Source organism: Halichoerus grypus, chromosome 8, assembly GCF_964656455.1.
Source record: "Halichoerus grypus chromosome 8, mHalGry1.hap1.1, whole genome shotgun sequence".
Lineage (NCBI taxonomy): Eukaryota > Metazoa > Chordata > Mammalia > Carnivora > Phocidae > Halichoerus > Halichoerus grypus.
The window spans coordinates 142,404,055-142,419,699 of NC_135719.1; the positions used below are offsets into that span (position 1 = coordinate 142,404,055).

Sequence of the window (15,645 nt, forward strand, 5' to 3'; positions counted from 1 at the left end):
TGACACCTGCTTCAGTATGCATGGGCCTTGAGGCCCTTACGCTGAGGGAAATAATTATGTCAGATGTCAAAGGACAAATACTGTCTGATTCTACTTCTATCAAGTACCTCGAACAGTGGAATTCACAGAGACCAAAAGCAGATTGGCGGCTGCCAGGAGCTTGGGGAGGGAGGCAAGGGAAGTTAGTGTTTCGCCGATGCAAGGTTGCAGTTCTGGATGAAGAAAAAGTTCTGGGGATGGACGGTGGTGATGGTTGCACAACAATGTCGACGTGTTTAACGCTTCTAAGCCGTATGCTGAAAAATGGCCGAAATGTTGTTTTATGTATAAGTAACCACGAAACAAAGAAAGAGAAGGAGAAAGGTCGAAGGGTTCCCCACACATTGCCTGGCCTGCCCACCTAGCGTGAGTGCACTCCCTTGCTCCCAGCGCCTTCGCAAGGACCACAGGTCCATTCGCAACGCGGCCGGTTCTGAACCGGCATCTACCATCCCATCTAAAGCATGTGGTATGTTATGCTTATGGATCTGCAAAAAGAAAAAACTTCCCTTCCATCTGGATTCTTTTCACGCACATCATGATCTGCAAACTGATCTTCCTGGCCTGGCTGTTCTCTGTTGCTAGCCAGGGGAGGGCAAGGTCCCAGTGGCAGAAAGACGTTGTGGCACTGATGCTTGGCCTGCACTATCCGGTGACTTCTGGGCCATAACACCAGCACGCACAAGCCTGTGGTGCTGACCCCAATTCCTCATGACTAAAATACATAGACTTTTTCTCCTTTAGTTTAGAGAAGAAGTTGGAAGGAAGAAAAAGGAAGGGATTAATCCGGACTGGTAACAGAAAACTAAACATTTTTTTCTCCTTCTAAGAGACTTATACTTACGATCTTGTTCTGCAGCCAAGTCATTGCTATTAGTCCTTAGTTTACTAAGTTACAAAAAGATTGGGTCAAATCTTGAAAGACAAAATTCTTGCTTAACCAACAATATTAGGAGTACGTCCTAAAAACCTGGAAGCTGAACATTCTGTCCACTTGATTTTAGAATAACCAAATTCGCTTAAGGAATATGTCAAATGCATCATGTATAATCCAGGAGCCGGAACGCATCAGTCAATATGGCAGAATTTCAGAAAAACACACCACTATTATTTAAATCTCGAAAAGAAAAAGGCAACTGCTACTATACAACTCTACTGGTAAACGTGAAGCAGAATTCAGTCAGCAAAACTTTTATCATATTAAAATAGGCATTTTCATAGGACCGTGGAATCAGAACACTTGAAAGATCATGTCTGCTACAACCATCTCAGTGTGATCACCCGCTTGAACGGAACCAAAATGAGAAAAGAAAAAGATAGAAGGACACAGGATGAACAGACCATAACTTTATTGGAGGTTGACTCTGCTACAATTATTACAAAACAAACAACTAAAGGTAATTGGGGCCCATAAGGTGCAGGCTGCCCGTTCCCGCAGCACAATTACTGTATGAATGGGTTACAGTATGTTCCTTAGAACAGCTGCAGCATGTGATGGTAAATAGGTTACTGTCAATCAAATTATGTTAGTTTTTCTTGATTTTAGTCATTTCCCTTCCCTCTATTTACAGCAGAAAAGCCACAAAGTTTACTTGCTGTTCACCTTTGCGTTTTTGCTAGGTAACCTGCTGATGCAGTGAATTCTGAGTGCATCTATAAAATTTAAATTGTCTGTGGTTGATGTCCAAATAAAAACGGACCAGGAAAAAAAAACAAAACACTTAATGATTGAAATATATTTACAAGTTAGTTCTGAAAGACCATTTTCACTGCTAGTGGAAAACCACAATGCAAGTCTCAATGCAAGTTCCCGTGAGATCGCTCCTGGCGGCTCCAACAACTGGTAAAATCGCTTTATTATGCTTGGTCTTAAACGTATCTTAAAAGCTTTTCATGTACAATATAAAATAAAGAAATTTATTTGGAAATAATTAAATTCCTGAAAAGTAATCAGTGGTTGAAAAAATATACCTATTGAAATGCAATTAAACTGACCATCTAGGTACCGACCGCCAGGAACACGAGCTGGGCGAGAGCTTGGGCAGCATCTCAGATGCGGTTTCAATAAAGATATCCAGGTCTCAGTTTGGTGGCTTAGATCTCGTGTGAAAGGATCAAATACCCTAAGAGAGGAAGATGGAGAGCCTGCCATCGGCCGGCCCTCAGACCGCACCGTGGGTGGGCTGGGTGTCGGGCACTCCCTGCACCCGTCTCCGTGGGACTGGGAACGACCTGGAAGGGTGCGGTGCTGGGTGAAGGGCCGTCTTTATAAGCCGCCGAGCAGCCTTGGGGCCTCTCGCTAGTCAGGGAGGGAAGTCCGAATCGTTCTGAGGGCAAGCTATTATGAAGAACGTTAAACTATTAGTAGTTTAAGAGATCATTACAGGAGTGTTAGAGGTCATTCTAAATTTAATCACTTCACATGACGTAAAAGAAAGAGAAAAAGAAGTAACAAAACATATTTAAAAAAAAAAAAACATAATTAAGAGTTCAGTTAACAAATCTTTGTCATACTTTCACAAACAGTAAAAATGCCACAGACAAAAATGACCTATTTAAGTTGTGCAAGTATATGACACATTGCAGGCATTATAATTATCTTTTTCAAATCCGGTAAATCAAAACAGCAGCGAGGCCAAACCACATCTTTTCTCCTCTCCGTTAAGCATATTTTCCTTGAAATGAGGTAAAGCATGGTACCAAGTGCAATGCTTATCTGTGCTACACGAACAGAACAGAGGGGAACAAAGCTATTACACAACGCAGCATAGTTAGGACTGTTGAAAGTGTATCATAAAGGAAATCAAAAATCTTTACAATGAAGGTTCATGCCGACTAACCGCCACACAATCATCATAAGGAACTTCGCAGTTGTCAAGACACACTTCCCCAGCCCTTCACACACGTGCCTGAGGCACCACGACACCTCCCACCCGGCAGGGCCTCCGTATTACCTTCGGTCTCACGCTGCAATCACAGGAACAAAAGGATGACACACACAGGGGTGGAAAGGGGGGCCACATAGAGTGATTTTCTTCCTTAGTTAATGGATGCAAAACATTTCAACAAGCTAAACTGGGGGAACTTTACAGCATTAAAAATCAGCAGCACGAAAGCGTTCATAACCATCTCGGTATGTCTCACTCAGAGTTTTTATTTTTTAACTTAGTAACCAGGGGATCACAGAATGCGTCCAAGTGTGAGTCACAAATTAAAATTAGCTATCTTTCTCCAACAACAAAAAAATGAAATAGCTAAAGTTTGCCGTTGATAAAACATTTTGAATGGTAGCAGGAAATTTGAACCCCTGAGAATGTATGTCCTAATCATATCCAAGTCTGAACTTTTTCGTATTAACAAAAAAATACTCTTCTTAAGGTTACAAAATATATTGAGGCATTTTTCTCCCAATGGGAATTGTAACTGTGAAACAATCTGGTTTTGGTGCCAGGAGGCGAGAGAATCCCTTAACACTGGGATTAGTGCATTAGACACAATGCAAAGCCCTAAGCTCCTGGCATCAGGTAGTTTATAAATTAAGAAGAGATCTGCGATCTAACTTGATCACAGATCACCCTCACACGTAAAATTCACATCCAGCCTTACTTGTTAATTGTACACGTTTACGGTTAATATAATTCAAGAATTGCTTGGTTTTAACTTGCTAGGAGATCTCACGCTGAGGTTTAAAAAAAAACAAACAGAAATCTAAGGTTCCCAATCAGAAATATTTTAAAAATGAGCCTACCCAAATTAATTTGCTCAAAATCTCATTTAATAATTTAGATTGCAATTTAAATGTAAGATTGGAGACAACAAATAACGTTGGAGAAGCTTAACATCCCCTTCACTCAGGTCTCCTTAGAAAGCGGAGCTGACAGTTTTCTCTGTGCACACGTGCAGAGGTGTTTCTCTGGGGGTGGGTGGTGCAGATAAAGCAAGAAGTACAGTATTCAACTGTAACTGAAAACAAAAAATGCAGCATTACATGAAGCATCGAGTTCAGAATGATGTGCTGAAAAACATTAGACACCTCTGCTCGGCTTTCTTAAACTTCAAGCATAATTAATGGGGCAAATTGCAGCAAACCTCTACTGGTATGTTGGTGGGAGTGCAAGACCGACCCACAGCTTTTAAAAAGGTAAATTAAGAGGTATTATAGTTACAGTGCAAAAAAAAAAAAAAAAAAACAAAATTAAAATTTCAAGCATAATACATAAACATAGCACCAAACAGGGGGAAACGCATGCAAAAGAAAAGAAGAACTGAGGTATTTAAGTGAAGAGTGCCTACAAGTCTAATTAAAGAAACTTCGGCAAATGCCTAAAAATGTCTTTTTTTTTTTTTCTTTTCCAAAGATGGAAATCATGAGCTTGTTTTCCTAAATTAATGACCTAAATCACAGATGTATCAAGATGACGGCAGTTTGTCGAAAACGTTACACTTCCACGGCATTAACAGCGCAGCTTTGGTAGGTGAAGAATGCACGCAACACTGTGACAAGTACAGTAAGACATTTAAGTGAGAAGACTAAGGGTAAAGGTGCTCTGTTTTGCTTCTTTAAATAAGTAACCAATCACTTATAAAATCTGCAGCATATTTTAGGTGTGATATGTCTAGAGTTTATCTTGTTAGAGCAACAGCCTACAGGGCAAAACTGTTTGCCACAAACAATTTCCATCAGTGGAACTACCTGGCAGGAGGTTTTTAGTAAAACTGGGTATTTAGCCAAACATCATTTTTATTATGGTGCTTAAAAAAATCCATAGACTACATATATAATATTCTGGTTTTCAAAATGCCTTCAGGACACAGATGACAGAAACTCTAATATAATCCTTAATAAGTTAAGTCACAACTACCCTAGTGAGTTGCAAATATCACACTGTCTCAACCTCTAAATGCATAATAAAAGGAAGGGAATGTCAAATAGTTTGTTCCAAAAAGATCAGAAATTAAAGAACATCCATGAGGGTTTTATTTTTAAGGCAAGAACCTTTTGTATGCAAGACTACGTGGCATGAGAGAAAATGAAAATTTGATTCACCAACATGCCAGCCAATGTTCATTAAAAACCTGTCCCTTACTATAGTAAGTGCAATGGCGACCGGGAGACATCCTCTTAGGCAACAGATCGTGGAAAGAAAAGACAGCACGGGCACGCTTCTCCTCTCGCAGACCGCACCATCCTCCTGGGCGCAGCGGCCACGCCGAGGAGGGGAGGGCGCTCCACAGAATCCAGGGGCTGTCTCAGCTGTAAGCTCCTTGGCCTCCTAACGCTAAGCAAAGCTGACAGAAACGAAACTAAAAAACAGAAAGAAAAACAAAACCCCCCAAACAAAATAAAAACAAAATAACTGTCAATAATTCTCTTGAACACTTGCTAAATGTCATCATTAAAGCACTCTCGTGATTTAAACAAAGCAGAAGTGAGGAAAGAAGACAAGATTGTGTTTGCGCAAAAAACTAAAACTACAATTAGTTCCAAAATTTTTATACATATGTTAAATGTTTTATTCTGTAATCTATCTTGTTATCAAACAAACTTTAAATTCTGCCTTCGATTCATTCCACTCACTATGGACTTTTAAATCATCCTTCTCGATTTAAATAGTTTTCCCCTTAATTCTGCTTTTTGTTTTTTGTTTTTTGTTTTTTTCCCATTGTAAAAAGGGGTTTCAGCTGTTGGGAACCTGAGGTTGGTTGGCTTTGAGGCTGCGTAGGGCTCTTCTCGCTGCTGCGGACTTGGCGATCCTGTAGCTCCGGCCGACGCCTTTAAACTTCCCCTTCCCCACCACTTCCACCGTGACTCTGACCTTGCCGTCATACGTCCTCTCAGCCGGGCTGTAAAAAAGCCGAACAGCGTGAATCACGAGTCAGAACTATTTATTATTATTGTCAATCAGCACGGAGCTCGCGCTTGGAGGCGGAGGGCCCGGGCACGAGCTGCCGGCACACAAAGGAAACGTGCATCACACGGCGGCGCGGCCCCCGGCAGACAGGGCTGAGGCTCTTCTTTAACTCAGCATTACTTTATCAAAGCAAAAGGGAAAGTCAATCCGACTACAAACGGAGAGTGCAGAGTGCGCGCCCCAGTGTAAATATTTCTCAGAATCATTAGTTTATGGCATCTTTGACAACTCTTGCCCCTCTTGTTTTTTAAGGAACTTAATTTTTTCCATGCATGGTTTTGCTTACCTAAATTTGGCAGTTTCTGGTTCCATTTCGAGCAATTCTCGCACAGGGGAACGGGGCACGTTTGCAGAAAATTTTTCTGTAATCAAAATGAAAGAGTCATGTGAATGATATCCTTATAGTTGTTTTTAATTACGATTGTGTTTCTTTCGAAGGGAACGAGCAGTACCTATTAGCGGCCGCATCATAGGATAGTACACGTGCCACACCATCTCCAGGGACATCCCGCTATCCATGTAAATGGCACCAGCAAGCGACTCAAAAATGTCCCCCATGGCCTTTGGAACTTCGATGTCCTCCTCCTTCTCTTCATCCTCCTCAGACCTCCTAAGCTATTTACACAAAGAAAAGGGACTTGTAAGCAACAAGGCCACCTTTAAAGGCACTCCACAGCGGTGTGTTTCTTTTCTTGGGCAGGACTTTTATTATACCCTCTAACAAGGCTAACAATACCAACCATTTATGGCAATCACCTAACGACACTGTAATAGGTTCTTCACAAACATCTAAAAAAAAAATTTTTTTTCCCCTAATTTCTCAAGGGATAAACAAAATCCCTTCCCCAGTTAGTAGTATACTCAGCAAAGGGAAAAAAGAGTACTTCTAAATGAAAACAAAAACAACACAAAATTAGAAATAGTTAATAAATGTATGAAAAAAATTTCAAATCCGCTCGTAACCAAAGAACTGCATCTTAAAACAGTTCTACCCCCTAGCGGCTTGGCAAGGATTAGGCCGAATACTAATTAGTACGGGAATGACAAGAGTGTATATACACTGCTCTGGCAAGTATAAATTGCCACTTTTTGCCAGGAAAATTCGACTGGACAACAGATTCCCCCAAGTTCCCTTTTTATTAAACCCCTTAATACACACTGACTATAAGAGAGTGCCTGACACACAGTAGGTATTCAAAGTAATGTAATAAAAAACTTAGATATGTATCAAATGCCTTTTAAAGTTCCTAATTCTTTGATGCAACAATCCCATCTCTAGGAATTTATCTTAAGGAGGTACTGGATATATCTACCACACCCATGTTTATTAAAAGTCCTCAGTAAAAACAATGTAACTATCTAGCCACAAAGGACTGTTTAAATATATTCCATTATAGCCATATATTGATTAGAGGGCAGCCATTGAAAGTCAAAATGCCAATGGATACACGGAAAGTTGTCCTCAAAATATTAAGTGAAAAAAACACGTTATGGTATACTATGTATAATTCCATTTTATGTTTTATGTATGCTTATGTTTATATACATTAGCAATAAAACATCACAGAATGTTCATTTTGGTAATTTCTAAAGCAGTATATTTGCATAACTTTAATGTTCTTCTTGCTTATTTGTATTTTCTAAAATAAACACAAATTCCTTGTGAAAGAGAAACAAGAGAAGGGGGCATTTGGAGTTTTAAAAAAAATTTCTAAATGGATTGTTTAGCCATGTAGAGCTCTATATAAAACCCTTGTAATTCTGGCTACTGGGGGAAAAAAAAGACACTTCTTGTTCGTACATCATGGTTTTGAGGTAGAAAGGAATTTTAAAACTTATCGAATTTAATTCTCTCCTTTCGCAGATGAAGAAACTGAGGCCCAGAGAAGTGGAGAGACTTAAGATTCAACAGGAAGTTAGAAAAGCCAGACCACTGACATTTCCAATCAGTTTTGTAACTTCTAATACATATGATCATATAAACAAAGGAAAGGAAAAGAATGAACAAAAATTAACAGAACCAGCACGTCCCACTGTCATCAGAAGAGAACTTAAATCTAATTTTAGCTAATTCCTCAAATTCTAAGCTTAAACACTTCTAAAGAATAAGACCAGAAATAATACTGAGTACATATGAGATGGTTCTAGTTCCTAGTGCCACGGCTAGCTGTGCTCCGACTTGGCCCATTCACCTTGGAGGAGGACACCCGGAGAGCGGATCCTCCTTCAGCATGCACTCTGTACTGTTTACAGGGTGGGACACTAGCCTTGCGGTTACGCCTCAAATTTCTCTCACAGCAAGTCAAGGAAAGAAAGGCACTAGTCCCCAGCCATGGTTTGGTGCAATTTAAAAAAAAGGGAAGGTACAAATTAAACGAAGAGCAATTAAAACAGCCACCAGAATTAAGAATAAATCCCCTGACTCCTTATAAGACATGTGCACAAGGAAGGAAAACAAGGGAATCAGAATGGGGAGAAGGGGACCGAGATGCTCTCCTGGATACACAGGTATGCAGACGCATGGCAGCGAAGGATCAGAGCAGAGGGGAAAGACCTAAGCGAAATTCTTTGCTACAAAACTTCAAAATAGCTCACAAACACATTAAAATGAGCTCCATCACCAAAGAACCTTTGGCTGAACTTACAACAGAAGCCTCTCAAATTCCAATGGTTAAAATTTTAGAAGGCTGGTTTTTAAATGAGATTTTCCTATTTTCAAGTAGAAGCAGAAAATACATTTGTGAGGCTTACCTGAGATCGTATCAGCGAATGTTTTCGGACCCATTTTAACAGAAAGAAAGGCAGAATGAACCGCAGGGAGGTTCATTCACTAAGGTTCAAGCGCCACCGGGGGCGGGGGCCGGCAGGCGTCAGGCGTCAGGAACAGAAAAGAGCCCACAGCCCCCGGCCCCCTCTCTCCCCGGGAAGGACCGCACGCACCATCGCGCGGGCAGTCAAGTTTCTGAAGGGCCCACCGGGAGAGCACTACCGTGCCTCGGCCCCGCCCGGAGGAAAGCGGCTGCGAGCCGCGCACTGGCCGTGTTCTCCAGGAGCACTCACCTCGGAGTCCATGCCCTGCATCTCGTTCTTCTCCAGCTGGAACTGCACGAAGTCGTCGATGACGTGGAAGAGCTCGGGGGAGACGGCTTTGAAGTACTTGTGGTAGTCGTACTTGACCGCCAGCGACGCGAAGATGGTGTTGTTGACCAGCGCGGACCGCAGGTCGGTCAGGACGCCCGGGGAGTGCTGCCGCGGGTCTTCGTAAAGGTGCTTGGTTATGAGGTAGTCCAAAATCGCATCTCCCAGGAACTCCAGGCGCTGGTAACAATCTGCGGGCGGCCCAGAGCGCAGGTGTCAGCTCGCGCAAACCCCGCCCTTCCCGCACAGGCACCCACCGGGACGCCCGATCCTGGACCCACTGCCGACAATGCGGCCGGGCTCCGTTTTTCGTGTATATTCTTCAATGACAAACCAGGGGACATGTCACACTTACTAAAGCCTCTGGAAATTCAATTTGAATGGCAAATTAAGCCTATTTCTTATCTATAAATTGGGGTCATAAAAGCCTTCAGTGGCCCAAAGGCTCCTGCCCCTGCAGACAAGACGCTGGCCGGGCAGCCTCATCAGGTCAGACCCTTCCCGCGGGCACGCTGCTGGCCAAGCGGGTGCTGGGCGCCGCCGAAGCCGCAGCCTCGCTCACATGCCGGCGGTCGGGGGCCAGACGCTGCGCAAGCGCACCCCGCCCTCTGCCCCCCAACCCCCCACGCACCCCGTGCTCTGGCCCCACACCCCCCCTATTCTGGCCTCAAGCTCTGCCCCCGGCACACCCCGCCCTCCGCCTCAGTACACCCTTATGCACCCCACGCACCCCGCGCTCTGCCCTCGCACACCGCCCCCACGCTCTGCGCGGCGCCTCGCCCCCGCTGGGGATGTGCGCTGGGGCCACCGTGCCTCGCCACTCCTGGGTCATAGCTGCCACCCGCCCATTAAGTACTAGAAAACCTTCTCCTCCACCTGCATGAGAACTGTTGAACTGGACACGAACAAGGGCCTAAGAAAGGCGAGTCGTGGCCATGCGCGAAGACCTGGGCCAGCACGGGCCGGCTGCCCACGTGGGGGAAGGCGCCCGTGCGGGCCAGCACCCCTATCTCCTCCCCGGGCCGAGCAGAGCCCATCCAGGCCAGGAGGCGGGGGCACCGAAGTGGTGCGTCCCGGACACCCAGAGCTCCGAGGCAGGGGCCTCGCTTGGCAGAGGGCAGGGACCATGCCCCGCGGCTTCACCACAAAGAGAAACAGCTCCCCGGGCCGCCAGCCCTTCTCGTCCAGAGCCAGATCGGTTTTCACTTTTTGGTTTTACACTCTTCTGATCATCTGAACCTTTCCTGTTTTTCTTATACAAACTTTATACTCTGCTTTGGTATCCTAGACTCAAGCACTTATTACTCTGATAGAGAAAAAAAAATACACAGGCTTTTCACAAGCTGAAGCTGACTGCAGTTCCAGGCGCCTGGTCCCCCTTCGCCTCTCATGGACTGGCCACCGCTACAGAAAGAAGAAAACCCTGGAGCACAATGCCAAGTGGAAGATGGCAGCAGAAACCTTCCCCCGGAAAAAGTTTCTTTTAGCCCACTCATCTTTAGATTTAAAACGACCTTTAGAGAGGGACCTTTTTGTTCGGGAAGAACGATAAAAGGACGTGGAAATACATCCAGAATATACGTAATCAAGAACCATAAACAGCGCTAAACGGGCATAAGAAAGACACAGGGGGAGGACAAAAATGGGAAAAGCACAACAAAATAGGAAGGCCCCAATTTCTCCAACCGTGCAGCCCATGAAGTGACCCCTCTGCGAGCAGGTGAGGCGGGGACGCTGCCAGCTATCAGCGGTGAGGAGCCCCGCGTGCACCCAGAAGGAAGAGGAAAATAAAGCCGCCTTCATCTTTCTCTTGCTCCCTCCCTCCACCATGCATCTTAAGCACCAAGTCTGTACATGCACAGGTTGCCTTTTAAAAAACAAAAAACAAAAAAACAAAAACCCAAGGCAAAAAGAATGCAGTTAGCGCGAGCTCGCAGCTGCAGGGCACTGGAGTTTGGCCCGGGGCTCCTTACCAGTAATGGTATTGTAGTGGTAGGAGGCATGGGTAAAAGCCTGTAGAAGGTAAGCCTTATTCTTGAATCTGTAGTTGATTTTCTTTTCGAAATTTTCAAAACCCGATATAAGGTGATTCAGTGTTTTATCTGCGTCTGGATGATCAAACATACACCTTGGTGGAATCTTCAAACAACCATACTCCAAGTCTTTCAACACTGAGGAGCGCGAGCTGGCCACAGAGGCAGGAGCACGGCTCCCTGAAAGGTTCTTTTGTTGGCTGCTGAAATTCTCCCTAGTAGGGCACATGGCCTTTTCCCGATCAGTCCTTTTAATTACCGGGAGCACCTTCAGCCCCAGCGAGCAGAGGAAAAGCTGAGCAGCCCTCTCGCCACAGCTGGTTAAATAGCAGCCCAGCAGGGCTTCCACACAGTCGGCTATGCTTTTGTCCGCGATACACTGCTCAGTGTGCAAGTCGTAAGAGATGGACTGTTTCCCTGTGTCAACACCACAGTTTTCTTCGGATGGATTCCAGAACCCCACCACAAAGTCATCCTCTTCAACAGCTTTGCTAGGATCCAGATAGCACATTGCATCCCAAGAGCTATAGTCAAAATCCTCAAAATCTGATGAGAATGGCATACTACCTAAGGAGGATTTTTTGGGCATTTTCCATTCATACGCAGAATCAGTGGTTGAAAAGGGAGAAAGAGAAATTTTCTTTACAAAAGCTCCTGATCCCATTAACATGTTATCTATAAATTTGATATGTTCCTGATCATACTCCAGGAAATCATCTTCATAATCGGCATCCTCCTTTGGAGCCCTCCACATCAGATCCTCCTCCTCCTCGTCCTCCTCCTCAAAGTCCTCGTCCAGCTTGCCATTAGCCAACATGCAGTCTTTTGTCTGAAACGAGGAGGAATGGGGAAGGAGGGGAGACATAGCTGCTGTTTTTAAAAGGGTTTGAAACTCAATAAAAGCAAGGGTTATGGATAATTTCAAATGACAACCACAAATACTAAAAGGCAACTTTAAAATCATGGCCATTTGTTTTCAATTAACATAAAATAAGTTATTTAATCATATAAACAAAGTAAAACATGTTCTTTGAATGTTCATTTTCTAAGTTATAAAATGATCTTTATCCAGTATGAAGCTTTAAGTTAAGGATTTTGAACACGGATATAAAGTTAAAATTAATGTCCACGAAGCAAAACTTCAGCTAACAAGTCTTACTCCAGCAGACACACAATAAAAGCACTCACAGGCAGATCACAGAGGTCTTCAATTTTGCTGACAAAGTTTTAAAATGTTTCAAAAAGATTTCAAATTAATAAAATTAAATTCCAGATGCAGAAAAAGCATTATCTGTGCAATAAAGAGTATAAATATGAAAAAAGATAAATTACCTTAAAAATCTGTAGAATATTAAAAATAGGCAATAGGGTGTTTCATGCTAAAGGTTTTGTCCCCATTTCCACTTCAAATCAAAGTACATTTGCTACAGTGTAAAAGTAGACTGCTCTGCTTGAAAACTAAAAGTGACCACTGAACTAAGCTACGAATCTTGGAAATTACGCTTTCCCCTCCACTGTGCTACAGTAATCAGAGGAACAGATTAAAGCATAAATGACAAAAATAGAAGAAAATTTAGACTAACATGAAACACAACAATCCAATTTCTGTCAGAAGATCTTTGCTAATTCCAATTTCTTTGGCAAAAGCTTATTTGTGAATGACAACCTTAATAATGGGCTAGGATTCAGTAATGATGTAACTTTTTTGCAATGCTTAAAAGATGCCAAATTTCTGTTGTGCAAGAAATAAAAAAAAAAAAAGACTTTACTTTGGGGGGAAAAAGGCAGGAGGGTGTGCTTCAATTCTGATAGTGACAACTTTCCAGAGATTTGCTGACAAAAACGTTTTCAAACTTTGTCAAGGATTTTTTAAATACTGCAATATTTCATTTTAAGCCAGATTCAAAAGACATAGTGTATTTATTTGAAAGTAAAGAAGAGCAGTGAACCGAGCCATGTCTCTACAACTATGTATCTTTATGGGTTTATTTTATTTTTTTTTTATGAAAAAAGGTTTATAAAAGTTTTCCAAGAATGTGGAAGAACATGAAGAGACTGTAGTGGCAGATCTCTAGGAACTATTTCCTGTTAAAAACCCTATACCTTCCCAAGGTAACATGAGATGTTTTGGCCCACTATTTGGTCCTTAACATTAAAAAAGGCAAACTGCAATTAAAAAAGAAATCAGACTAATTTTTTAATTAAAAAAAATCCTTATATATCTTTAGTAAGATGCTACCATAGTGTAAAATTGGCACGCACACACACACACACACACGAGTAGGTTTTATCACAAATATGCTATGTGATCTTGGATAAAGTTCTTTAATGCCTCTGGGTTTCAGTTTCTCTATCTGCAAAATAGCGGGATTCTACCTCACTAAATGGTTTCCGAGAACACTTCAAGCTCCTAAAAAACAAAACAAAACAAAACAAAACCTGGCATTAAACCCTTTTCTCCTACAGTTCAAGTCAACTCTCTACCTGAGTTATTACCACTTCGGCATTCGTAGGCAGTTTCTCTTAAACCTATTTGCTGAGGAGTGAGGCGGGCAGAACAGGAATGCAAGCACACGCCTTCCAATACCACTTAAGGGCCTATTTCAATTAAGTGTAAACTACTAAGTGAAAATATGAATGGTATGTTTAATGTATTCCCAAAACCAAAGTGCCAGGTCATCTGAAATGTTAAGGAAAATAAGAAATTTCTGTTGTATTTTTAAAAATTCTTTTTTAATCAAAAGGGCTTGTCAATGTCACTTTTATGCTAATTTTTTTCTAAAAAGCCAATTATATTATGAAACTACAAGGCAGAATAATTATTAGGAATGTTTTTCATAGATATGCAGTATTTTCTCTAAAGTCCTCAAAATCTCTACATTTTCCTCTAAGGTTCTACCTATTTCTAAGTTAATAGCAAATGTAATTTTTCTAACCCAGCCTGCATTAAAATATTCTCTTAATGCTTTTCTGGAGAAGTTCAATTTCTGTAAAAACATCAAATACTGCATGAGTTAAAAACGTACTCCATAAAGGGGTAAAAATCAAAATCGGGGCACAGAGCGGCGGCCCTGGGGAAGCTTGAGACAGAGAACTAGCACAGGCGTGTCAGGAAGAGGACACGAAAGCCTGTCTATTCAGAAAGCGTGACCTGGGAAAAGAAACCGTATTCTCACTGCTGGCCTGAAGGAAAAATTAAGTAACCATGATCCAGTGTCTCATTAATGCAAAATAAATATCCACTAAATGAAAGTCGCCGAGAGATGGCCTTTAGCTTTGGGAGAGGCGCCGGTGTTTCCCAGCAGTCCACCTCCTCCTAGCCGCCCGCCTCTGGGCAGATGGCTTTTCCAGCTCCGAGGCCCTCCGAGGTGCCCTCTGGTGGCCTTCAAGACAAGACAAAATGAAGCAGCTGCAGCTAATATCTGACCTGAAGCCACTGGCATGATTTAAACTATTTCCAGAAAACTACAACCTTTATGATTTTCTTTCTTTCTTTTAAGGTCACCAGAGAAGACCAAGTCCTAACTGAGAAAACCCTGACCTGCAAAGCAAGGCTTTACTGAAATTAATTATTTCATAGACTGGAGATCATAGTTCATTGAAAAAGTCATTGAACAGAGCTAAGGATCGAGGGAGGATAAATTGTTATACCTAACGTAAAATGAAATGTTAGGGAGTTTTGCTTTTTTTTTCTTTTTTGAGTCACGACATCATATATACTTGTGCCTCTGAAAAAAAGCTGACGGAATCGACCTCCATCAAAATTACAACACTGTTTCTAAATTCAATGAAGAGACAGTCAATTTAAACGAATTAATTCAATACACCAAATACCTACTCTGTATTATAAATACACCATGGAAAGGAAACACAAAAATTAAGAGCACAACATTCTCCCGTTCACCAAAAAATAAATGCTTCCAGTTACCCAAAACTTACCATTTCATCTTTTTCCCATTTATCTGTGTTACTTTTGTCTTGGTTTACTACATAACCAGGAGGAAGCCAATTCACAGGGGGATCAAATATTGATACCACCATGCGGCTGGGCAGTCCCTTCTTTTTTCCAAGCCGATACAGATTACAGTTGCTGACCTTTAGCAGAAAAAATCTGTAAGATACTTATCCGCAAATGACCACTGCTGGAATTCATACCAGGCAAATAAACATATTTTTAGCTAAATGTTCTTCATATTACAACTGGCCATCAGTTATTCACGAGAGCAAATATTATATTCCCATATATTCTATATCCTTCAGTGTAGTTAGATGAGAATTTCTGATTTTCAGAGCAGATCAGAAAAAACTGATATGCGAATTCCTCATAAAGTCAGAACGAACAGTTCATACAATTTCAAACCTTTGAAAACACAACCTGATGATATTAAATGCAAACTGTCAACTGAGACCATCAGAATAGAAAAAGAATCCACATAAAAAGTCTAAGATGTCACAATATTCTCAATGAAATAAATGGGGGGAAATGCCACAAACTCTAGCTATAAAGTAGAAATTGGCACTGA

General features: G+C 42.1%; 1 protein-coding gene across 1 annotated transcript in view; it reads right to left on the reverse strand.

The window, feature by feature from the left end:
• Positions 1–1,371: 1,371 nt before the first annotated feature.
• The window catches only part of DICER1 (dicer 1, ribonuclease III), a 71,810-nt gene continuing 57,536 nt past the window's right edge, over positions 1,372–15,645 (reverse strand). The window contains 6 exon segments of the mRNA XM_036095605.2: positions 1,372–5,883; positions 6,238–6,313; positions 6,404–6,566; positions 9,012–9,280; positions 11,063–11,951; positions 15,062–15,217. Of these exon segments, the coding sequence (XP_035951498.2) occupies positions 5,718–5,883; positions 6,238–6,313; positions 6,404–6,566; positions 9,012–9,280; positions 11,063–11,951; positions 15,062–15,217 (1,719 nt within the window). The 3' untranslated portion in view covers positions 1,372–5,717.